General features: G+C 39.5%; 1 protein-coding gene and 1 long non-coding RNA gene across 2 annotated transcripts; one reads left to right on the top strand and one right to left on the bottom strand.

Moving 5' to 3' along the window:
• Window positions 1–5,634: 5,634 nt before the first annotated feature.
• On the top strand, window positions 5,635–22,063 carry dennd6aa (DENN/MADD domain containing 6Aa). Its single transcript, XM_034870180.1, has 19 exons — window positions 5,635–6,027; window positions 7,642–7,680; window positions 8,954–8,996; window positions 11,830–11,942; window positions 12,147–12,227; window positions 13,158–13,263; window positions 13,812–13,891; window positions 13,990–14,049; window positions 14,288–14,343; window positions 15,300–15,422; window positions 16,528–16,623; window positions 17,671–17,765; window positions 18,731–18,796; window positions 19,118–19,182; window positions 19,381–19,470; window positions 19,723–19,886; window positions 20,217–20,319; window positions 20,597–20,671; window positions 21,042–22,063. Exons 1-19 carry the CDS (start codon window positions 5,797–5,799, stop codon window positions 21,171–21,173), a joined length of 1,818 nt encoding a protein of 605 aa, XP_034726071.1. The 5' UTR covers window positions 5,635–5,796; the 3' UTR covers window positions 21,174–22,063.
• On the bottom strand, window positions 7,680–23,919 carry LOC117943820. The gene is made up of 3 exons (XR_004656439.1): window positions 23,797–23,919; window positions 8,155–8,159; window positions 7,680–7,690 (listed from the first exon to the last, which is right to left on the bottom strand). It is a non-coding gene; the product is annotated as an uncharacterized LOC117943820 (long non-coding RNA).
• Window positions 23,920–24,362: the final 443 nt, after the last annotated feature.

Raw genomic sequence — 24,362 nt, 5'->3', positions numbered from 1 at the left:
GGATTAGCATACTCTCACTATTACACTTGAAACAATTCACCCTCACATTTTCAGATTCAGATGGTGGCCTCAGCACCACCCATAGGAACATTCAGAGACACAATCAATCAATATTTAGTGTTTTTTCTATTCATGTTAAGGCACAGTTGTCTGTAAATATAGTAGTATTTATACCTGTACATTTCTTAAGAATTGCACATTTAAAGGACTATTCGTTATCAATATCAAGTGTAATGGGAGGGGGAGGATGTGCTGTGGGATCTGTTCTGGTCTTCTGTGGATGTGAGGAAAGGTAGTGGGGGGGTTTGCGTGTGAGTATTTATGGTTATTAGATGTTCATTGGAGCATTGGATGAGGTAATGTATGATTATGTTCTGTGTAGGTTAACTGTTTATTGTGTGTGTATGCGCGATATTTCGCCATTTGTTTCCCTCCAGTGCCCAAGACAAATTTCTCCTATAGGAGATAATAAAGGCTCATCTTATTTTGTCTTATCTTATCTTACCTTGTCTTAGTTTGATAATATTGGGAATATGCTTATTTGACTTCTTGGCAGCGTTAGATAAGGAAATCAATGCAACATTCATATCTGAAACAGTAAATATGAAGCTACAGCCAGCAGATGGTTAGCTTAGCTTAGCATGACGACTGGAAACAGGGAGAAACCGCTCCGCTGGCTCTTTTCAATGGTGAGAAAACATAACTACAGTACCTCTAAACCTCACTAATGAAGATGTTTTATCTTGATTGTTTGATTTATATAAAAAAGGAAAGCAGCCTACAATAGTAACTTGGAGTCTCCGCCGGTTTTCTTGCAACCTTATAGGCCTGAGACAAGACTACATGAGGTTGCTGCTTTAGCTGTGCTGGTGGGCAGATTCAATTTGATTTTATTCAGTTTATTTAAAAAGGGTACAGTGTATGTGCATGTTATGTTAGTGTATGTTATGTGCCAACAAGTTCCTTTAACATCTAAGGTTGTACATACAGGCATGTAGCCTACTCCTGCAGGAGGTCTTGGCGGATCTGAGAAGCCTGAGGGTTGATGCAGGCTTTACTTTGTCTGTTCCAAATATACCAGAGTGAAGGACGTAGGAAGGACTGATCGACACACGTCTGCCCAGACCCTGTCCCACGCTGCCTCAGACCTTCTGCACTATCCAGCTAAAGACACGTGGCCTGCACCACTAGTTTGATCTGCTGCCTGTTCACCTCCGCTCTGGGCTTGTTTCTGGACTCATCTCTGCCTGCCTGCTCTCTGGCATCTCAGCATCAGCGTTGAATCATCCAGCTTCAGCTCAGTACTCTGCTGCAAATTCAACCTCAGTTCTTGAGTATTGACTTTAAAATTAAAGCATTATAGGGGGTACAGTCAAAACTGGCCGGTGCAACCCATCCCAAAAACCTATTATAATTTCCTTTAAATAACATTTGCACCGTAAATTGATGCAGAAAAGGCACACATTGTTCCAGAAGAACTCACCAAAACAGAAAATAAAGTGTTTGACCTACAAAATTTCAATTTTGGTCAAAAGTGGAGATCTCAGCCCCCCAGTGTTAAACCCAAAGTTATGTTTTTGCATTAAGGACAACTTTAATCCTGCACTATGAGTCTGTTAATTCTCTGTTTTTTGTTGTTGTTTTATTGTTGTAAGATTATTTTTGGCCACATTTGGCCTTTACTTGATAGGACAGTTATAGACAGGACAACGGGGGGAGAGTGTAGAAAGACAGCAAACGGCCCCAGGTTGGACTCAAACTTAGGACAGCCGTGGTATAAGGACTGAGACTTGTTACACGGGGTGCACGCTCTACCAGGCGCCCCAGTCTCTGTGTTTTGGGTCCGAAAACGGCAACCCATCCACAACAGCCTCAGAGTGTTGGTTGGTTCCCTTTGTGTCAGGATCCCACGTGTTTTGTTTTTATTGCTCTCAACCTGCTCCTGGTCTTGATCATGTCAGGGTTCTGGTATAGATCCTGGTCCTCATCCCTGCAGTCATGCCCAGCCCTCCTGCGGAGCAAGCAGCTGTCACGGATGTGTTAGCAGTCTGATTATTATTTAAGATTCAACAGCATCTTACTGTGTTTAGCTTCTTAGCCCTGTTTGACATCGATGCACGAGTCAGACAGAGCCTATGTGTTGGTAAAAAGTCCGTTTCTAAAAGACAAACTCCATCAAAATGTTATTAAAACACATTTTTTTTAACACAAATGATGTGGTTTGCTCATGTTGTTATGTTTGCTCTTCTCACCTTTGTCATTTAATTGTCTTATTCAGTTACATGTGAAGCACTTTACATTGTTTTTGAGTGTATTATTCATATTAATAACATTGATTATAACCATTATTAGTTCAGAAGTAAGGATATTTTGCATTTTAAAGTTTAAAGTAATGATGCAATGGGTTGTGTTATGTTGAATATTCCATTGCATCTTCACTCTGACATCTCTCCATTGGTGCATGTAGGTCCTGGGCATGTGTGTGTATTTCAGATGTATAGTGTGTGTAATAACAACAACAAAAAGTACACATAGTAATTTCTAATGTCTTAACATTAATCTTATATGGGCCTTGATGTTGGATTGTTTTCTCATACTGTATATATTTATTGTTGATTTTTGTATTAATCAATTCATTTGTTTATCTATATAGGCTCTATATTTTTTAATTGTACATATTTGCATAAATACTTGATATGTGTACTGTATGTTTAAGTTTATTTGATCATTTCAACCAAAAAATATTTATATTGTTTTTCTTTGAACCAGGGTATAAAAACCAACAAAACATCAAAAATCATGTAAAATACCATTTAGTTTGGTACTAGTTATTTATTTACCATCAGTAATACAGTAGCCTATTAGTCATTGAGCAAATATCAGTTACAGTAATGTAAATAAATCTGATTGATAATCTGTTTACAAGTAGATTTGTTTCACAACTTGGGTCAACGGGGGGGTCACCCCTCCTTCTGTGAGCACCCCCACTCTGTTTCATCCGTCTGTTTGCTCCACAATTGAGCTATTAAAGGATTTGGATAAAGCTGATTTACTGCCTTGCTCCAGACTCAGACTGAGGGCTGTAATTAAAGAAGTTTTAATTTGATTATGTGAGGTACACTCAGTGTTGAGGATGTGAACAATGCAGATCCAGAAGGTGGCGATACTTCAAATCTTTAAACATGACCAAAAGGTCAGTGAGGAAACACAAAGGGACTTTAGATTTCAGAGTTACATCACCTAAAAAGTGCAGGGTATTCTTATAAAAAAGAGAAATAAAAATGAAAATGGTCACAAATTTCTGTTCTGTTGTAACTGTAACTCTGATTGAGATTGAAATTTCAAGTAGAACACAAAAAGCCAAGAAGTGCAGAATTTTTTTTCAAGGAGAACAATTTCTTATGAATTCTAGTTTTTAGTTTTTGATCTAATGTTGTCAAAAAAAAAGTAAAATCACAGTATTCATTTGGTTTTCTTTCTCCGGGCTTTGACTTGAATGTGAAGCCTTTCCTCAGTGGATGGCATTTAAAGGGGCAGTAGGACTGAGAAGATCCAGGATTTAGCCGAAGACACACCCCCTGGCCCTGATTGGAGGATCTGAACAGGAAGCAGTGGGTTTTGGGACATCCAACTACAAACTATAGGTGGTGCCAGAGGAGCCTGACTTTTTTTTAAATGACATGCTCCATGTAGTACTAGGGGTGGGAATCACCAGACGCCTCCCGATACGATATCCTCACGATACTTAGATTAGATTAGATTATACTTTATTCATCCCAGAAAGGGTAAATGTTGTTATTACAGCAGCAGCATTTTCTTCAATAACAGGAAAAAACAAAAACACACAAACAAGTAAACACACAAGAAATACAGGCATTCATAGACGATGAGTACATGGTAGAATGAAAGGAAGCAAAATGGTGTCAAATAAAGGTATTTTAAAGTGCGGTTGCCATGATACAAGAAACAATATTGCGGTATATGTGACGTCAAAATTAATTAGAGTAATGAAGAAAGAGTCGGTAGCATAATATAAATTATATTAACCTGTGACCATAAATATTACAAAAGTAAGTACTTGTAATAAAATGATGTAAAACACCGATAATAAAGATAAACAGAAAGTGTGTGGTGTAGATGGGAGAAGAAAAAAATACAATATCATTGTGATTTTAAACATATTGCAATATTCTGCCATATATTGCAATTTTTCACCTTTTTTCCAACTTGTAATTTTTCCCCAATTTCAAATGACGTCCCCAAAAGGAAACTTTGTCAACCTCTGTTTCATCTAAAAAGAAACATTTATCAGTTTGTTCATCTCACTTTAATTATGTTGCTGCAAAATGGGACAAACTGACCAACACATTTATAATAAAAGATCAATATTTGGCAGCTGTGTATTGATACAGTATTGATAGATAGATAGATAGATAGATAGATAGATAGATAGATAGATAGATAGATAAATGTTTATTGATCCCAAGAAAAATGGGAAATTCCGGTGTTACAGCAGCATAATCAGTCACAAAGCACAAAATCTAAATATAAATGAAATACTAGGAAAAATATACATACATACAATATACATGAAATAATAATACAAATAAAGTAAAAAGACAAATATATTTGAATATGTACAGGATGGGGGAACAATAACGTGCGACAGCTTAAATAATATGCTAAAATGTTCAAATGTATGCTTCATGTAAATGTAAATAAACCAAATGTGCAGGTTGCATTAGTGCAGCAGTGTGGTGTCCAAAAGTCTCATCTAGCACCCAGAGAGGACATGTTAAAAAGTGTTATTGTTACAGAAAATATTGTAATACTATGCTGAATTGATTTTTTCCACCTATATGTAGTACTACTCGAACGTAGGGTCAGTTTTCAGCAAATATGACAGAAAGTGAGTTTTATAAGGCTTAGCTACTGCATCTTTAAATCCATCAGTGTGTGATCATTCTGTAACATTTTAAGAATGACAAGCATGTTTAAGTTTTGGTCATTTCAATGCTACTTGCGTTGATAATGTTGTGACTTGAATTTCAATATTTATGAATAACTATTTGATTTACTAGCTCAACGTTGAACTTAATAAGACCACATTTTTAATAATGAATAAACATCTCAGAAGTTTGACTTATTTATTGTTGACATGAAAAAGTAAAAAATCTGACTTATTGTCTCCTTAATTATTTTACTTATATGTTGATGTATTCTGTTACCCTATATCCTATTATATTTATATTACGCTGTACTATATTTTACTGTTTTATACCCATTCTACACTGTTTTAATATTTGATACTCTATTCTATCATACCCTCTGAGGATCAATACAAGTTATCTTATCTTATCAGGATTTAGAAAGTCAAGTTTGAATTATTATCTCGCAATTTTGACTATAAAAGTAAAACATTTGGTTTAAAACATCATAATTTAACTGAACTATAAGCATTTTTAGTTTTATCGTTATTAACTTTTCCTTTTTATATTTCCTGATGGATGTTAATAACACACACACACACACACACCTTCACAGGCTGTTGTTGACTTGAATGCAACTCAGTGCCAGGGACGACTTTACGTGATGACGTTGCACCATTTATCATCACGTCGTACGTACGCTCCTGCTGCTGTGCTAAGCGCTAGCTAAGTAGCTACTTTCTGAAGCTCTGCTTGCCTACTCTGCTTATCACCTGGGGGTAAACTAACTAGATAAACCGTACAAACTTATTTTAGAAAACCGTTAACATTTTGCGGAGCATCTGAGTGTCCGTGTCGGGCCGTCGCCATGGCTCTGCAAGGCCCGGAGGAGCTGGGGGAGCAGGTCGAAGAGTCGGAGGATCTGGACGACCAGGACGCTAGTAGCATCTCCCCGGCCGAGGAGATAACTCTGCCTCCCGGGCCTGGAGGTGACGAGGACCCGGAGGAGGCTCTCCTGCTGCCCTGGGACCGCTTCTCCACCTGGCTGCACTGCATCTGTGTGGTGGGCTTCGACCTGGAGCTGGGACAGGCGGTGGAGGTGAGGCAAAGGGATCCGCCGGGGACAGCCGGGTCATGCAAAACTAAACTGTAGCTAAAAAATAAAAAGCAGTTATTAAAGGCTCTGACTATTTCCTGGACTGGAGCACAAAAACCCCTTTTTGAAGCTCTTTGTTTGGTTCTCTGTTTAGTTATTCTTCGGTTTAACAGTGCTGACACATAGCTAGACATATAGAATAATAACGCACTAGAAGAATACTTTTACTGTAGGATAACGAGTTGAGTAACGTTATAGTTTATCTTATCCAAGGTGAAGTGTGTGAGTTTGAGTGTGTGTGTGTGTGTGTGTGTGTGTGTGTGTGTGTTCCCTTCCCTGTACTTAGTCTGTTCCAACCCAACAGCCACAGCATTGCTCAGCTGCTATCTCACATGGAGGTCTTTCGTTTAAAGTCTTCCTCCAACAGAAACGCACATTGAACTTTTCCAAGCCAAGAACTTGAGCAAGGCATCTCTGGCATGGAGGGTTTGAATCCCAACCAACAAATACCCGTTGTTATCATTACAGGTGTTTGGGATGCAGTGCAATGTGCTACACCCAATTCACGGCTTCACAAGGGTCTACATGTGGTTTTTGTTCAGGCTCCTTCAAGTAGTTCTGTTTCACTTACTCAAATGAAATGAACATCACAGAGTGCACAACTTTCTTTTAGTTATAAGAGCAGTTTGTCAATTTTCATTGACTGAAGATTGTCTCTTTAATCTGAAAAATGTTCATTAAATGTTTACAGGGTAGCCTCTGGGTGTCGGGGTACAGATATCAACATTTTAATTGATTTGTCAATCTTTAGTATGAACCAAAATCTAAATCTAATAAAGGAGAAAGTTAACAAGACTACAAATCTGACCAGACATTTGTACCTTTTAGTACTTCACAGTTTTTTTAATACTCTATGCTTTGGACAAATTTCAGGGAGTCAATACTTTGCTATAGATATTACATTATATAACAATTTTTATATATTTTTTTCCCAGTGGGGAAATTACAATTTGCACTCTGTGTGTTTGAAATTGCTACACACAGGCCTGAAATAAACACACACACACACACACACACACACACACATGCTCAGGACCTACTCATGCACAAGTGGAGAGATGTCAGGGTGAGTGGGCTGCCGGTGCTGGATCAGCACCCTGAGCACTTGCTCAAGAGCCCTTTGGCAGTACCCAGGAGGTGAACTGGCATCTTACAAACTACCAATCCACACTTTGTACTTTGGTACGTGCTGGGACTTGAGCCAGCAACCCTCCAGTTGCCACCCCAACTCCCTACAGACTGAGCTACTGCCACCACAAATATTATTTAATGCTAAAATGTACAATGCGATAATCACATAATAAAGGGGTATAATGTAATATAATGACAGCTAACTCTAACAAAATCAAGTACAACAATATGGCAGATAGCAGTTACAGTAAGTAAGTTACCCGGTGACATTAGAGAGAGACAAATACGTGTTGGTAAAGATGTCCAAGTTTTAAAAACCTGTGATTAAAATGTGCTGATGTTTTGTTTTAAAGATGCTGAACACAGTTTTTACATGTTTGTTGATGAGCTCCCGCTGTGTAGTAACTGTGTTCATGTCTGTTCCAGGTTATTTATCCTCACCACTCCAAACTGTCAGAGAAAGAGGTGAGTCAGACTGACCCGGTGTGATTTTGAATAAGTTTAGATATCTAACATTCTTCTTGTAAATTAAGTCATCACATGCTGATAGACGACAAAAAATCCTAAACCCGCTTTCTCACAGAGATTCTGAAACAGCGCCGTAATGAAGGTGTGCCCACATGCCGGCTATGACTATTCATTACTCACACAGAACCAAGCAAAGATTTCACGATTCCACATAGCATGTCGGCATTTCAGGATTCAGCCCAACAGCGTCGGTGACTAGTGTTAATCAACCACTGAACCCGACCCACACACTGGCGTGCGTGTGAGGAAGAGTAGGTTGACTTTTGCACACAATGCTTCTGTAAGTTATTAAAACTTTGGCTCCTCGGAAAGCTGCTTTGGCTCTATTTGCGCGTCGTTCTGCATGTAGTCCCGCCATGCCGCTGTCCCTTTCACATAGACGTCGGTTCAGCTTTGTTACGGCTCTTAAACGACTTCTGCTGCTGGCTTAAAGGTGCAACAACCACTCTGTCCCCCCCCCCGATTCCGTCTTTGTAACTTTCACACAGACGGCGAGGCGGTTTAAGCGAGTCTCTAGATTAGATTAGATTAGATTAGATTATACTTTATTCATCCCACAACGGGGAAGTTTCCTTATTACAGCAGCAGCATTTTCTTCAATAACAGCAAAAAACAAAAACACGCAAACAAGTAAACACACAAGAAAAGCAGGCAAACAATAGACAATGATTACATGGTAGACTGAAAGAAAGCAAAATGGCGTTGAATAAAGGTATTTTAAAGTGCGGTTGCCATGATACAAAAAAACAATATTGCAGTTTAAGTGACGTTAAGATCAGATTGAACGTGTAATTAGAGTAATGAAGCAAGAGTCGGTGGCATAATATAAATTATATTAACCTGTGACCATAAATATTGAAAGTAAGTACTTGTATTAATATAAATACCGATATTAAAGATAAACAGAAAGAAAGTGTGTGTTGTAGATGGGAGAGAAAATGAACAGAAACTCCAACATTATCAGGTGGTGCAGGTGTTGTAGAGTCTGACAGCGGCCGGGATGAAGGACCTGCGGTACCTCTCCTTCTTACACCGTAGAAGATCTTTGAAGTTTGGTAGATTATTTGTAATATTTTTTGTGTTCCTCTTTATGAAGATCGATGATCTCTGACTGCTTCCTATCTGTTGTGCCATTTGTGTGTCACTGAATCAACCTGAGATGACATGATAAAGAGGACTAAAACAAACAAAATCTTTTTTTCTCTTTCAGAAAACAAGCATCTGCTACCTTTCCTTTCCTGACTCCAACTCAGGTGAGTTACTGTTGCAGCCTTTTTTTAACTTTTGTCTCTGAATGCAGCAGAACCAGCAGACCACTGTGGAGACTTTGGTCTAACTTTATGGTGAACGTCAGGATTGAGAGCCGGGTTTTGCTAGAAAAGAACGGCGCGTTCCTGCGACAGCTGTTGAGAACAGCCACATTGGGAAGGTAGAGGGAAAAGCCAGCCATCCAAGGCCCTGTTTTGACCTGTCATAATATCCGTCCTGAGTGATCTGATGAGCATGTCAGGACATCACAAGTATGTAAGTTCACACATGGCAGTTGGACGTGTCGCCACATACGTTCTGAAGGCCCACATGTGATCGGATCTCACTTCCCCGGTTAATGCGCAAATAAACAAGTGCATCATCTCCTGCTGCACATGCTGTGTAATTAGGCAGCCTACATAATTGAATGAACATCGTTTTTGTTATTGTGTTTGTATAAATTTCAGTTGTTCCTTAGATACATTACTTACATACATTGATACAAAAACATGCATTGACGAATGAAATAGTGCTGCCTACAGGCTGTATGTGTGCCGAAGGACGTAACTTCTTTCTGCCCAGCTGCGTGATGGGTTTTTGTAATATGCTTGGATTTTCGGGTACATTTTATGAACCCAAAACTAAGGATGTGTACCAGTGGTCTAAGGGACCTGAGCAGGAGAGACGTTTAAAAGTCTTTTGTTCTGTTTGAAGTTTAGCTTCTCTCCTGCATCCCTGTTTGGGCTCTCGGTTATCTGAAATCTCTCAGTAGTGATTTGACCTGTTCACACTGTCAACGACAGTCTAATACTGAGTCTAATAAAACGTTGATTACTCTTCATGATCAAAAATGATAGACTTTAGATTATTTATCAATATCATCAATGATGAATCCGCCATAGAAGATGATATTGTTTTTAAACAACATTTTGCCTTTAAAGTGTCCCTTGTGGATGCAAAGCTCGACACAACACTCTTTGACATTTTGTCAATGGGATAGTGGTGAAACCTACAAGATCAGTCGAAGAACTTTCCAGGTGTGCATCAAAATTTGCCCCCCATTCCTTTGTCTTCAATCCACTTTGACCCTGGTTTAGGGTTGGGTAAAGAAACGGCACCGGGTCCTCAACCGGATATAATGACAACCTAGATTTTTGGCACCTCATTTTGTTGCCACTTACATGCCTGCACTGCTCTCAGGTGCTCTGGAACAGATGTTGCAGGCAACAGAAGCATTACCACATGTCACGCGAGTTGACACTATACTTGGCAGCAGGTATCGTGAGCCTAGCGTTAGCTGGTAGCCGGCTTACACTGAAAATGACGTGTGGCTGTATTTCACTGCCAAGGATTCCAACAACGGGACATGCCGCAGTCTTCAGCTACAGACAGTGTTTGTGTCTTTGGCGCAATGGACACTGCGGGAGTCGCAGTTGTTGAAGCAACAACACCGACAGGAGTTAATGGTGCATTTAATTGCACCTCGTGAGCTAATGGTGCATTTAATTGCACCTCATAAGCTAATGGTGCATTCCAGTGCACCTCGAAAAAACTCAAGCTGTTGTTGAGAAGAACCCTTCTGCCATCTAGTATTTCTTCTCGTTGTTGTTCTCAACAGAAACTGACTGTTAAAATAAGTTGTCTTTACATTTTAAATTACAAAAATGTTACCATATGGCAATAAATATATATTTGCAAAATATTAGCAATAAACAAGCCGTCTGTATTTACAGTTTGTTCCACAGCTTGCGATCACTTAAGCCAGCTTTAAATGAGACCAGGCTACAGTGTTTGGTAGTCATAATTATATCAAGAGCTGTAGCAATGCTGATTTTTCAATAGTTCCTTGATCAACAGAATTGAATTGGCATCAAATCTGATGTTGTCACAATACCATTTACCTTTTTTATAATTCTCCTTTCCCAGCTTTTTAAGTTTAATTGTTAGTAAATAGTGTTAATAGTTGCTGCCGTTTTTTGTCTTATATAATAGTACACTGAATAGCTTTGGGGTTTTTCACGGTGACATTTAAAGACATCACCGTGGACTCTGTGATACTGTGATTGACATTTTTAATAATTTAAGAGTATGAAATTTGAAATTCTGAATATTGTGAGATTAATTTTGCAACGGTTCTCAGCCAATTCATCCACAATTCAGACATCTTGAGATTCATAAAATTAAGGACACAGATCTTCCAAACATTAGACTGACCCTTCTGTGATGATGACGTAAATTCTTCTGCACTTTACTGCGTCTGTTATGCTAACGAGGTTCTCCTCGGCGTTACAGACAGAGCTGGCAGGTTCAAAGGGAGTGACTCACACGCTCTGATCGAAGTGAATAGAAACACACGGATAAAATGAACAGCATTTGGAGTCTGTGAAGTCAATGCAGACTGAGAATCAGAGCTGCGGTTCAGCTGCGGATGGCTTGTTTCACACTGGGTGGTCTCGAACGCAACCCGACTGCATGATGTCATTGAGCCTTGGCTGAGGTGTGTGTGTCTGTGTGTGTGTCTGTGTGTCTGTGTGTGTCTTGTACTCTAATCTGCTGGAGGATGTGCAGAGGTCATGTGGGGGACAAAGGCCAGTTTGTGAAACCTCGGACATTTCCTCTTTTTTTTTTTTTCCTGCTTCCTCTTCCTGTTTGTCCAAAAGTCAGGAGGAAACCAGGAAGTCACTGACCAGAGCTGACTGGGGCACATTAAAATCGCAGGAAAAAAGCATCTAAATCAACTCTTACAACTTTCGGAGTTTTGTGTGTGATTGACTGTTTTCCTCCTGTCAAATAGACACTTAATCAAAAAACACCACATCACTGTTTCTGTGTTCCCAGGTTGCCTTGGCGACACCCAATTCTGCTTTCGCTTTCGTCAGGGTTCCAACAGGAAGTCTTCGCTCGGCTGCTTCCTGGAAACCACCGACCGGGACGCACCACCCTGTCTGAAGGTTAGGAAGCACACGCACACGCACACGCACACGCACACGCACACGCACACACACACGCACACACACACACACACACACACACACACACAGTCAAGAACTCTAACAGCACCACCTACAAATATACAAACACGCAGCAGTGTTTACCTCTGAGTCCTCTGTTTTAGTGATATAAATCTTAGTTCTGATTCTCTGTATGTGTTGCAGAGGGAACAAGGCCATTACTATGGTTACGTGTACTTCCGTCAGGTGCGAGACAAATCCCTGAAGAGAGGATACTTCCAGAAGGTCAGTGTCGTTAGTCAGTTTAACTTTAACAAACCAAAGACTTACACAGAGCCATCAATGAAAAGCAGATATCTTCAACAGGGGGTCCTCAGAGTAACTGCAGGGGGGGGGGGGGGCACCAAATTATTGTTGTTTATAAGTTTCCAAGAAAAATAATATGTATTGACATGAATACAACATATATGATTAGCAGTGAAAATTACATTGATTATAAGCACACTTGCTTATAGGTAAGGTGGTCACTAAGATAGCCATCCACAGATATTAACATTAAAACCCGATTTAGAAAATCATGTCAACAATTATCATTTTAATAGCTTAGTATTCTATGCCAACATGTATTTCTAAAGGCTTTACGCCATCCTACGTGTTATTGTAGACCCAGTTTAATATGCAACTTAATTTTTACACAATGTAACACATTGTTTTGCGATGGGGGTCCCTGCTCCGTCTCTCTTTCAGTTAATGGGTCCTTGGCTTTAAAAACGTTGAAGACCCCTGATGTAAAGTATAGAAGAATGAGGCGGCCTCTGGCTCACACACCTGGTTCAAATCCACCCTCTCTCTCCCCTTTCATGTCTTCATCTGCCCTGTGGAAGTGGTCTAAAATGCCCCCAAAAATAAAAAAGTAAAACAAGTTGGTTGTCATGATACTTCCTATGAATTTATTTGGTGCTAGTGACGCATAATTGGTGGCTGTCTTGTTAGAAAAAGGAAAAGCAGAAGGCTGCGATCAAGGCTAAGCCCAAGGCAGATAATAGTGCAGCATTTTTTAAGGAACGTCTGACTCTTCCTCTGATTTACTTAATTCTTTGTATATATAACTACAAAAGGCCAGTTATAATTTGACTTGGGGCAAGTAGAATTTTTTCAAAAACACCTTAATATTGAATCCTGAAATTGTAAAGCGTGTCTGTGTCTCTCCCTCAGTCCCTGGTCCTGATCAGTAAGATGCCCTATGTGACGTTCTTCCACTCGCTGTTGAAGATCATGGCTCCAGAATACTTTGAGAAACAGGAACCCTGTCTAGAAGCTGGTCAGTATGATTACCTGTCTACCTGTCTAGAGGCTGGTCAGTATGTCTACCTGTCTAGAGGCTGGTCAGTATGTTTACCTGTCTAGAGGCTGGTCAGTATGTTTACCTGTCTACCTGTCTAGAGGCTGGTCAGTATGTTTACCTGTCTAGAGGTTGGTCAGTATGTCTACCTGTCTAGAGGCTGGTCAGTATGTCTACCTGTCTACCTGTCTAGAGGCTGGTCAGTATGTTTACCTGTCTACCTGTCTAGAGGCTGTTCAGTATGTTTACCTGTCTGTCTGTTTTCATGCACCATTTTGTCCTTCTCTTCTTTACTCTACTCGTAAACTACCATGTAACTACAGATTCGAGAAGTGATATATACACTTCTCACTCAATACCTCACTAACATGGTTTCAACAAAAACTGTATATGTAATCTCCCTGTTAAGTAAACATAAATGCTTCATGATAGGTCAACAATTTTAAACTATTATAACCTTGGTGTGGCCGCAGGGAGAACGTTTTAATCTCATTCAGATCACTCTTTTTTGTGTATATGATTGACAGCTTGCAATGACATAGACCGCTGGCCGACGCCCCATCCTGGACGAATACTCACGCTTCCCATTATGGGCGTGGTAATAAAGGTACACACACACACACACGCATACATACACAAATGTACACATAGACAATGATTCAAGTGTTCAATCTGTGACTTTTTTGAATCGGTGTGCCACTGCAGGTTCGCATCCCAACCTCTTACGACAAACCAGGAACCTCACAGCTGGTCCAGTCCGCCCAGGTGATCACACACAAAAACTCTCTCTCACTCACTCACTCACTCACTCACTCACTCACTCACTCACTCACTCACTCACTCACTCACTCACACACACACACACACTCACGCACAGTCTCCCACACACTCTTACACTCTCTTTTTTTTACATTTTGTATTACTTTTGGTATTATTGTTTTTGCATGAATGTATATTGAAAACCTGATTATTTCAGCTAATCGAGAGTCTGTCTGTTTTCCAGAGTGACAGTCAGGTGTCCATCGTGCTCCCAACCATCCATGAAGTCGACCTCTTCAGGTGAGACCTGCAGGTCGCGTGTTTAACTTGTCTACGATACACATGCTTGTGTCGGGCTTTGTTTCCAGCTGCTGTTCAGTGGTTCTGTCACCTGCTGACACCTGGAGAACGACCCCCCCCCCTGCCCCCCCAAACATTAGCTGTGAGAAATAGTTTTTATGGGACAAAAAGATAAAGAGATGGTTCCTGCTGTAGAGTATCTTCATTTCTATATTTAGTTTGTTTTTATAAAACGTGATTACTCACTTGTACAGTTGGCACCCTCATTCACAGAACTCACCCACAGGGTCAGTGTGTCCAGCATGAACACCGGTAGTCATGGTATTTATGAATAGGTCATTTAGCTGTTTCTGTTGCAGCACGGTCACCCTGTTGTGTTAATTTTAACATTTTATATTCAGGTTTAAAATATGAACAATAAACACAGTCTACTCACATTCAGGTAAATTTGTTTTTCAAATAAAAAGACCCCCTGAGCTGTTCAAAATGTAGATTCAGAAACAAAAATGAATAGGGAAACTCCACTGAGATATCTTCATCAGTCCGTTATGTCGACAGATGTTCCCCAGCCCAAAAAGAAAAGTTCAACAAAGCACAGGAAATGCATACTAAAGAAATAATTGTTCTTTCAATATCATTTGTGCTGAGAAATTGGTAAGCATAACAAAAATGTAGTTCACTTAAAAGTTCATTTAAAAAAATAAAATCAGTTTTAGTCCCACAATTCCTTACATTACAACACTTTCCAAACATACTACAGTTTTGTGGACTGTTGAATACCTTTTTCTACCTTTTCAGGTTATCCGTTGTTTCACGTAATTTCAATACTTCAATACTGCAAAAATCTAATAGGAAAGACTCGAGTCGTGCTCAAGACAGTGAACTAAATCTGTACATACAACCATTGTAATGTCAAGATAACAAAACTATATGCACTCTAAAACTCCTCTCTACAGGTGTTTTTATCCAGTCTTCTTCCACATCCAGATGTTGTGGGAGTTAGTGTTGCTGGGGGAGGCACTCGTTGTCATGGCGCCGTCGCCGGCAGAGTCGTCGGATACCGTGCTGGCATTGGTCAGGTGAGTTGGAGATGGTTAGGGGCAGCTACAGAAGAATTTGGCATTTAAAGTCCAGTTCGATTAATTGAATGTGTATTCTGAATTTTAACTTTTAAGTCCTAGAAAAGACAGAAAATGTCTAGAAATATTTTTTTATGTAGACTCAGCAAAACATGAAACACCCCCTTTTTTTTTTAAAGATACTTTTGTAAAAATCAAAATAACTTTAGAGATCTTCATTTTAAAGGGTTTAAACAGTGATTTCCATGCTTGTTAAATGAACCATGAACAATTAATGAACATGTGCCTGTTATTGTCAAACAGACAACAACAGCTCATGGGCGGTAGGCAATTAAGGTCACAGTTAAAAGAAAATTAGGAAAGGAAAGAGACTTTTCTGAGTTTGAAAAACACGAGACAAAAGACGCCCAGGGTCCCTGCTAATCTGCGTGAAGGTGCCTTCGGCGTGTTGCAAGGAGGCATGAGGGCAGCAGATGTGGCCAGGGCAATACATTCAGTGTCCCTACTGTGAGACGCCTAAAACAGCGAGACAGGAAGCCCAGCTGATCGTCCTCGCAGTGGCAGACCACGAGTAACAACACCTGCATAGGATCGCTGTATCTGAAAATCACACCTGCAGGACAGGTACAGGACGGAAAAACCAGCGCAAGAACCGGCCGGTCTGGTGCAGTACACGAGGAGGAGATGCACTGCAGTACTATATGCAGCTGGTGGCCACACCTGATACTCAGGTCTACCCCCCCCCCATCAGGGACACATTATTGTATTTCTGTTAGTCTGTGAAAACTGTTCAGTTTATGTCTTAGTTGTTACATTTTTTTAATGTTCATGCAAATATTTGAATATTTATAGTTTTGGTAAAATATAAAAGCAGTTGAAAGTCAAAGGACATTTTTTTTTTTTTTTGCGGAGTATATTAAATACAGTAAAATGTAGAAATTTTGTTTCTTGGTGGGGAATTACCTAGATTCAGACTGTAATGAATAATTTTTTTTCTTCCAAAGATGACATTAGTCCTGACATTGTGCTCATGGGAGGCTCATTAATCGGGTTATTCACGGTTCTCAACTTTAGGATTTCTCTGTCTTTGTGTGTCTCTCTGCAGCTGTATCTCTCCGCTGCGTTACTGCAGTGACTTCCGGCCGTACTTCACCATCCACGACAGCGAGTTCAAGGAGTACACCACCAGGACGCAGGCTCCGTGAGTAAACACGAACCAGCACGACAGTTACCATGTCGCACTTGAGCAAGTCGCTGACTTCCCATCTGCATCTGCTAAATGAAATATGGTTTTGTTCAGAGCTCACCTTTTAATTTGTTTTGAAGTAGATTTTTTTTCAGCTTATTATAAAAATAAAATAAAGAAAATATATAACTGAAATTAAAAAAAAATTAATCCTTGGAGTAACACTAAACTGAAACTGTATCGCCAATTTAAAATAAAAAGTAAAAATAAAATAAAAATGAACCATTTCCAAACCAAAGAAATTGCACAGACTTGACGTGAGTTATCGCTTTACATCGGACACTAAAGTAGGGCAAAGATTATACTTTAAATATGGCTATTCTCCAACCATCTGTTTAGTTTTTTTATAATAGTATATGTAGCAACAAACGTCTGAGACGTTAGACCTGGCCCGGACCAAAACAAACTAAACCTTTGTCAAACTAAATATATAAAAACTGAAACGAAACTTATTTTGGAAAAAACACTCTTAAAAAAACGAACTAAAACTAAACTAAATTAAATTTAAAAAGTCAAAATAAACACTAAAATTCTGAACTATTATAACCGTGTCAGTAGAACTTTCTGTTCATCACAGTGTTACTCATCGATGTCTTCAGCAGTCCTATGCGATAAAGGCCTAAATGTGCAAGTTAGCAAGTACTTTTGTGGCTCCTTTTGTTGCATCTTGTTGTTGTATGTTTGTTGTTATATAGGTCTTAAATTTCATTCATAAAGGTCTTAAATTAGACTTGTTGGAACCTGCAGAAGCCCTGTCAGTGTTGAAATGTTCCAACAGTCAGAAATAAGACTTTAATTTCCAGAAAGTTAAACACTCTGTAAAGATGGTCCTGCTCTCTGTAGTCATAACTGCTCTCCACCCCTAAAAGGTTTAAGTTGGTAGGATATCAGCGTCTTCCTCCTTGTTCCTGTTGTTGTGCGTAGAGAGCTGTTGATATTTGCCAAAGCTAATACTTGTAGTGTAATCGATGAGCTCTCTCTGTGTTCTCTCTCTTTCTACAGGCCATCAGTCATTCTGGGAGTGACCAATCCCTTCTTTGCTAAAACCCTGCAGCACTGGCCGCACATCATCCGCATCGGAGACATGAAGCAAGCAGGTAGATAACACTTCTACTAGTCAAGAGGTTTTCAAATACTTCACTTAAATGCCATGTTTGACGCAATGCCATAAAATCCACTACACCTTTCGCAACTTCAGCCTCCCAACTTACCTCTGGATGGCCCAAAGTATGTGGAAGTGTACTTTTGGTCTCGGTCTGGTTTTTATTCTATGCTACTTCATACTTCTACTTCACGATATCTCGGAAGCAAATATTGACCTTTTTTGACAGCTATAGTTAATTTTCAGATTATAATTTTCCAAACCCTTCCTTTCCATTGAAAACCAAATTTGGTGAATCTGACTTAGAAATGTTCTGGTAACTTAAAGGGTGAAGTGTTTGTTTACAGGTTTAACAAATTATCCTTCTTCAACAAAACAAGCTCGCCCCTCCCAACATGTTTCTGTCATGACCCCCGCCCTCTTCCCCAACCATCTTGTCGGTGATTGGCTGGAGTGGTTTGTTGTATTTTGGTGCACAGCCTGTGCCCCTAGTGTTGATTTGACGTCTGCGACCCCTGTGTTGTCTCTCGAGACCGGGCCTTTTCACGGTGTGTTCAGAGGGCGGGCAGGTAGCGGATGAGGAGAGATTCCTACCATTGGAGACAAAAATGAAATTGTGCTGAAACCATGCAGGAACTCATAATGCACCTTTTTAAGCTAAATAAAATCTTCAAAAAGCCTCTTGGATCAGCTGGAAAATGCATCGTCAGAAAGCTACAAACAGGGTTGTGTTTCTGACACCATGAACTTGACTTTTAAGAGATATGTGGTTTTCACAGGATTGCACTACTACAATTGTATGATTGTCTTATAGAACATGATGCATTGCTGTAGATTAAACTACCCAACAGCGTGTAAAGGAGTTTAAATCGCGGCCCACCTCTGTGTTGAATTGCTGTAAAGCTGTAAGTCAGCCGTCGGGTAACACATCCGATCTTTCCATCTGTTCGCTCCTCTCAGGAGAGATGGCCAAGCAGATGAAAGTCAAGAAACTGAAAAACCTCAAAACTCTGGACTCTAAACCTGGTAAATACATACGCTTCATTTTTTGTGTTTATATTTCATAGATAGATAGATAGATAGATAGATAGATAGATAGATAGATGGATAAACAGTATGTTAGGGTTGCATGATGAGATGAGTAAAATCTGTGATGTGTGCCAACGTTGAATATTGTTATTTATTACTTTATTTAACAAATTGATCATTGAATTGAATATAAAAGGCACCACTTAAAAAAAAGAATGACCGTGACATTATAAAGAAACACAAAAAACCTTGAGTATCTTTTGCGATGTGCTTATTGATTGTGATTGATGTGCAGTTGATTGTGTGTGTGTTTTGCAGGTGTGTACACTGCGTATAAGCCGTATCTCAACAAAGATGAAGAAATCATCAAACAGCTCCAGAAGGTGAGACGAGGGCTACGTCCCAGGCTGTTAAATCCGCATCTTAGTCTGTCCCATCGTTGAAGCAGAGGAGAGACCCAAGCAAACCATGACCGGAGAGAGGAACCATGGAGGAAATGTGTTTTTAGAAGGATGAGACGCTGTGTCCTCTGAAGCATCAGATACATGTTGAATAATTATGATTTTCTGATTGTTTTTCAGGGTGTTCAACAGAAGAGACCCTCAGCAGCCCAAAATGCAATTCTTCGACGCTACTTCTTAGAACTGACACAGAGCTTCATCATTCCACTGGTAACAACCAATGCATTTTATTTTATCTTTACATTTCTCAAGATGGTTTTGTCTCATGGTGACATGGTTCTGTCTGTCATAAACAGATACATATTACCTATATTTTATTGTACATGTTTCTGTTTTTTATATTTATGATTCTTGGCTTTGGCAGCCCTTGTTTTCTTTTCTTTTCTCTTACTATGGTTATTGTAATTGACAATAAGCCTGTCTCTGAAATGATTTAACAGTGTGCGTGCGTGTGTGTTACAGGAGCGGTACGTGGCTAGTCTGATGCCTCTCCAGAAGTCCATCAGTCCTTGGAAGAGTCCTCCTCAACTGCGACCGTTCATCCAGCAGGACTTCATGAAGACGCTGGAGAAAGCAGGACCTCAGCTTACATCCAGACTGAAAGGAGACTGGATAGGACTCTACAGGTACACACACTCACACACACATTCCAAACAATATATTAGTGTGGATCAACGGACGTACGTTTCCAAGATAAAGCCTGACATCACACGCCAGATGTCAGGCTTTGCCCCTCAACTTCTGCTTTCTGTGTGTTGCCGTTCTCAAACTCCGTTCTAGCTTCGAGCTAGCAAGCCTCACATCCTACTGAACTATCAAGGAAGTGTTGAGTTTACCTGATTATAGAGTAACAGAACGAACAAAAGGATAAGTAAAGATTATTGGAGTTAATGATGGAAATGCACATAATCCTGAGGGTCATGTGAACTCATGTGTGGTTTCCTCTGCGTCTGAAGGCATTTCCTCAAATCTCCCAACTTTGACGGCTGGTTCCGCAACAGGAGGAGAGAGATGACCCATAAACTGGAGGCGCTGCACCTTGAGGCGCTGTGTGAGGAGGTAGGTAGGGAGGGAGGAAGGAGGGATGGGGGGGAGGGAGGGAGAAGATTCTGATTCTGTAAACTAGAAAAAAAAACTGATATTTTAGACTTTGACTAAATCACCCTGACACATTCTCCCCCAAATTGTACCAAAGCTTCTAGAGGTTTTGTGGACCAAAGAAAAAAGTTTGTCTGACTGTCTGATTGACTGTATCTGTCTGTCTTTCTGTCTGTCTTTCTGTCTTTCTGTCTGTCTTTGTTTCGGTCTATCTGTCTGACTGACTGACTGACTGTAGGATCTGCAGCAGAGAGTCCAGATGCACTCGGAGGTAGAGACAGTAGATCTGGTCCTGAAGCTGAAAGATAAACTGGTCAGTGCAAACTCATCCAAAGCTCAAAAACATCAGTAGGACAAATATTACTGTTTATACTGTCAGTGTTGCGTACTACTATTACTATTACTGCTACTGCAGAACAAAAAAGCTTGAGAACCGGAGAACAGGAACCTGCTGCAAACCAGTTTTCAACTGAGTCAGGCCTGTTTCCCATTGTAACGTAACGTTGCTTTTTAACTTTCCTGTATAATAATCATGAATGAATGAATGAATGAATGAACCAAGGCTTTAAATCTACTGCTTCTACTAGTTGTAGCATTGAAATCCCTTCACATGAATGTCAGATTTAAAAAAAACAACGAATGAGTTGTGCTAATACAGTTTGTTAATTTTCTTTTGGCTGCAGAGTCAGGCGGAGAGGGACCACCTCCCAGTGTGTCTGGGGACTCTGTCCAAACTACGGGCCCACATTGAAGCCGTTATTCTGGCCCTACCGGAGGACCTGCAGGGCATCCTCCACAAGCCCTCCACACCCTGACCTTTAGCCCTTTGGCCTGCAACCCTAACCCCAGTTTGAGCTTGTTTTAAAGTTATTTTGGGGGGGTAGTGGGTCTCCTCCCAGTTGGCTCCCAGATGGAGGGACCCCCTGTTTGTTGAGACCCGGCCGCAGTTTGAGGACCTCTTCTGGTCTAACGTGGAAAGCACACAGAATATTTTTGTTTCCCAAACTATTCATCCAACTTTAGTTATCTTAACATTTTCTCTCCAAACCACTACTGGGGAGACTAGACGTGTCGGCCACGTCTCAGGAGAGTCGTGGTGTTCAACGGATCAACGGATCAGGCCGCAGCTGCCCGACGTGAACTCCCTTAAAGAGCTTTCAGGAGGGGAAACATGTTTTCCATCATGGAGACGTATTAAGTAAAGAGAGAGCGCTCATCTGAACCTTTGGGGGGGGGCCTGTGTGAAGAAGGATTTGTCGTCACTTTAAAAGTAAAAGCAGGAGGAATAACCCAGCTGACATTTCACCCTTAGCATTTTTACCTTTTGACGTTTTTAAGGTTTACTTTTTTAACTAACGATGGACTGCTGCAATGCGATGGAACTGACTTTGGAGTATTTCATCCATTTAAAAAAAAAAAAAAAAAAAAAAAAAAGTTTGTTAAAATTTAAAAAAAGTGCACTTCATCGCCACACACACAGCTGTTATGCAAACAAACTGAGCCGAGCAGTGCTTTATAATTACATTTTACTACAATATTGTCGGTTCAAACACACAAACACCGAGAGCATTAAGCACCAGCGACCCTGTTATAATTTGTTAATTTGCCACAAGCTAATCACATCCCCTTTTATACATTTCACATGATCTTTGTGACAAGATCTTGTCTTAAAATATAATAGCTTTGACTTTGTATTTCATTATTTTGACTTACCGTGATTACTTTTATTTTTGTCAGATATATTTTGATTTTTGTCTGATATATTTTGATGAATTAAATACGGCCTTAAGTCACTTAATATATATATTTTTTTAAATGTAAGTAGTAAGTTTGGACAAGCAGGTTTAAATTTAAAAAGGAAAAGATTGTTTTTTTGATAAAAATGAAACTTCTTCAGCGGCTCCAGCTGTCTAAACCTCACATACACAGATGAACACTCAGCTGACATGTGTATTTGGGAAAGTGAGAGCTCAATTATGGTAAAAAAAAAAAAAACTCATAATGACAATTAATTGGGCCAATAAGGACATCACAATTTAAAACGATTACTCATTGACTTTTGGAAAGATGTTGCATTTATTGAACCTAAATAAACAGTTAAACAAAAGAACAGTGGAAACACCTCAAACCTTGAAATTTCCCTTGAGTACTTTTCCTGTTCAACTTTTTGAATTCCCCTTCAAACACAAGACACAATACATTGTACGTAATGTGCAAAAAAAAAAAATCATTTTTCTCAGTTACATTGTTTTTGTGATCGCCATCAGCCGAAATTGCGATTAAAATGTGATTAATTGCACAGTCCTACATCGTTAAGTGATCGTGTTTGATAGCCAGGACAACCCCCCCCCCCCCCACCCCACACACACACACACACACACACACACACACACACACACCTCTGCAATGAATAACTGAAGAAATGACAAGAAAGTCCAAACTCTCAGAGCTGAAACAGGAGGGGTCCGTCAGGTTGTTGGTGGCTTGTGTGGCTCATCAAACAAACCTCACAGCTAGCCATGTTTGAATTGAGCTTTTTGATATTGGCTAACGTGATGTGATGCTGGTGCCTTACAGGAACGACAGCAGAACCCAGTAAGAAGAAGGAAGAGCTGTGCTGTTCTTTAGCTGCAGCTCGTACTTTTTACACTAAACTAAATTTGCTCTGCTGAAGAGCAACTTCTGACAAACATTGAACTCTGAAGATCATCCTCTGTGTTGCCTTCAGACAAAAACCAAATACAGCTGAAGTCTGTTTTAATTGTTTTCTGAAGAAAGTGAACGACATCGATGCAATATCAGACTAAAAATCTATAAAGTAACAGAGAAAATACAAGGAAACAGACAAATTCAGCTGTAATAAAGGGATACTTGTCATCGCTGGGTCTGTCATGCATGTTTTAGCCCTAAATCTACTTTAGACTATATTTTGAGATTGTTTTCTTCTTGGTTTCAGGTCATTTCAGTGTCTCAAGACTGTGAGTTACATAGTCAGAATCAAATCGACAGTTTTGTTGTCATTACTTAGAATTCCTCATGGGGGTCACAATAACAACGCACTGTAGCTTATTATGGCCAAAACGTGCAAATTCATTAGTTTGATCCTTTAATTTAAAATCATTGAACTCAAAGTTAACGATTTATTTGAATTCATAAAAATTCTTGGACACCTACAATGTAAAAAAAAAAATCAAAATCATCCATAACAGCAATAATCAGAACATTTCATTTATTATTAATAAGTATTTTCAGAGGGTGAACGACATTAGCGTTTTCTAAAGGTGTAGTTGGTTAACGGCACATATACAGATATTTGATGTTTGCATTTCAAAATATAACTTGTTTGATAATGTTAAATTGACCTCTTGTCAAATTTATGAATTGTGTTTTTTATTTTTATTTTTTTTATTTTAAGACATCGTGTAACACATGTTCTACGAATGCTCTTCAAGCCGATAATTGTAGTAAAGAAACAACAAAAATATGTGCTGGTTGGAAAAAAACCTGTGTAATCTGGTTGTTGGGCAACCATGAAAGTTTTATATTTAAAAAAAAAATGATTTTAACAATTTTACATGTTTTCATAGAGGGTTATTCTCATATCCCCTCTGTAGAGATGTGTTGTACATAATGGTGTAAAGTCAAAGGTTGGCACAGATATGATGTACAATGATTATTTTGCTAATACAACAGATGTCTTACTAAATACAGAGATATAAATGTGTATTGCTCCATATGTTAATTTACCTTTCTTAGGCTAATTACAATATTGTTGAGCCAACTTGACATTTTGAATTTGTTGTTTATGTGCTAAGAGGCGCTAAAAATCTGAAGTTTTAGCATTTCTACTGATTCGGAGAACATAAAGTGTAATTATGTTATTTTTAGACCCTATTCCCAGAAAACATTGATATTGGACCATTATGCAAAATCCCAAATAAAGATATATTTATGATTTATTATCAACTAAAGTTATCAAATCAATGTAGTGAAGTAAAAAGTAC

The sequence above is a fragment of the Etheostoma cragini genome, chromosome 4 (genome assembly GCF_013103735.1).
Source record: "Etheostoma cragini isolate CJK2018 chromosome 4, CSU_Ecrag_1.0, whole genome shotgun sequence".
Classification (NCBI taxonomy): Eukaryota; Metazoa; Chordata; class Actinopteri; order Perciformes; family Percidae; genus Etheostoma; species Etheostoma cragini.
The sequence above is the reverse complement of the archived record's forward strand: the minus strand, read 5'-3'. Positions and strand labels throughout refer to the sequence as shown.

What these genes read in the sequence shown, in the direction of transcription:
- dennd6aa (XM_034870180.1), top strand. Translation starts at nt 5,797, where the DNA reads ATGGCTCTGCAAGGCCCGGAGGAGCTGGGGGAGCAGGTCGAAGAGTCG. An exon ending in AACTCTGGACTCTAAACCTG is followed by an intron (nt 18,797 to 19,117) that starts GTAAATACATAC and finishes TGTGTTTTGCAG; the next exon opens with GTGTGTACACTGCGTATAAG. An exon ending in TCATCAAACAGCTCCAGAAG is followed by an intron (nt 19,183 to 19,380) that starts GTGAGACGAGGG and finishes ATTGTTTTTCAG; the next exon opens with GGTGTTCAACAGAAGAGACC.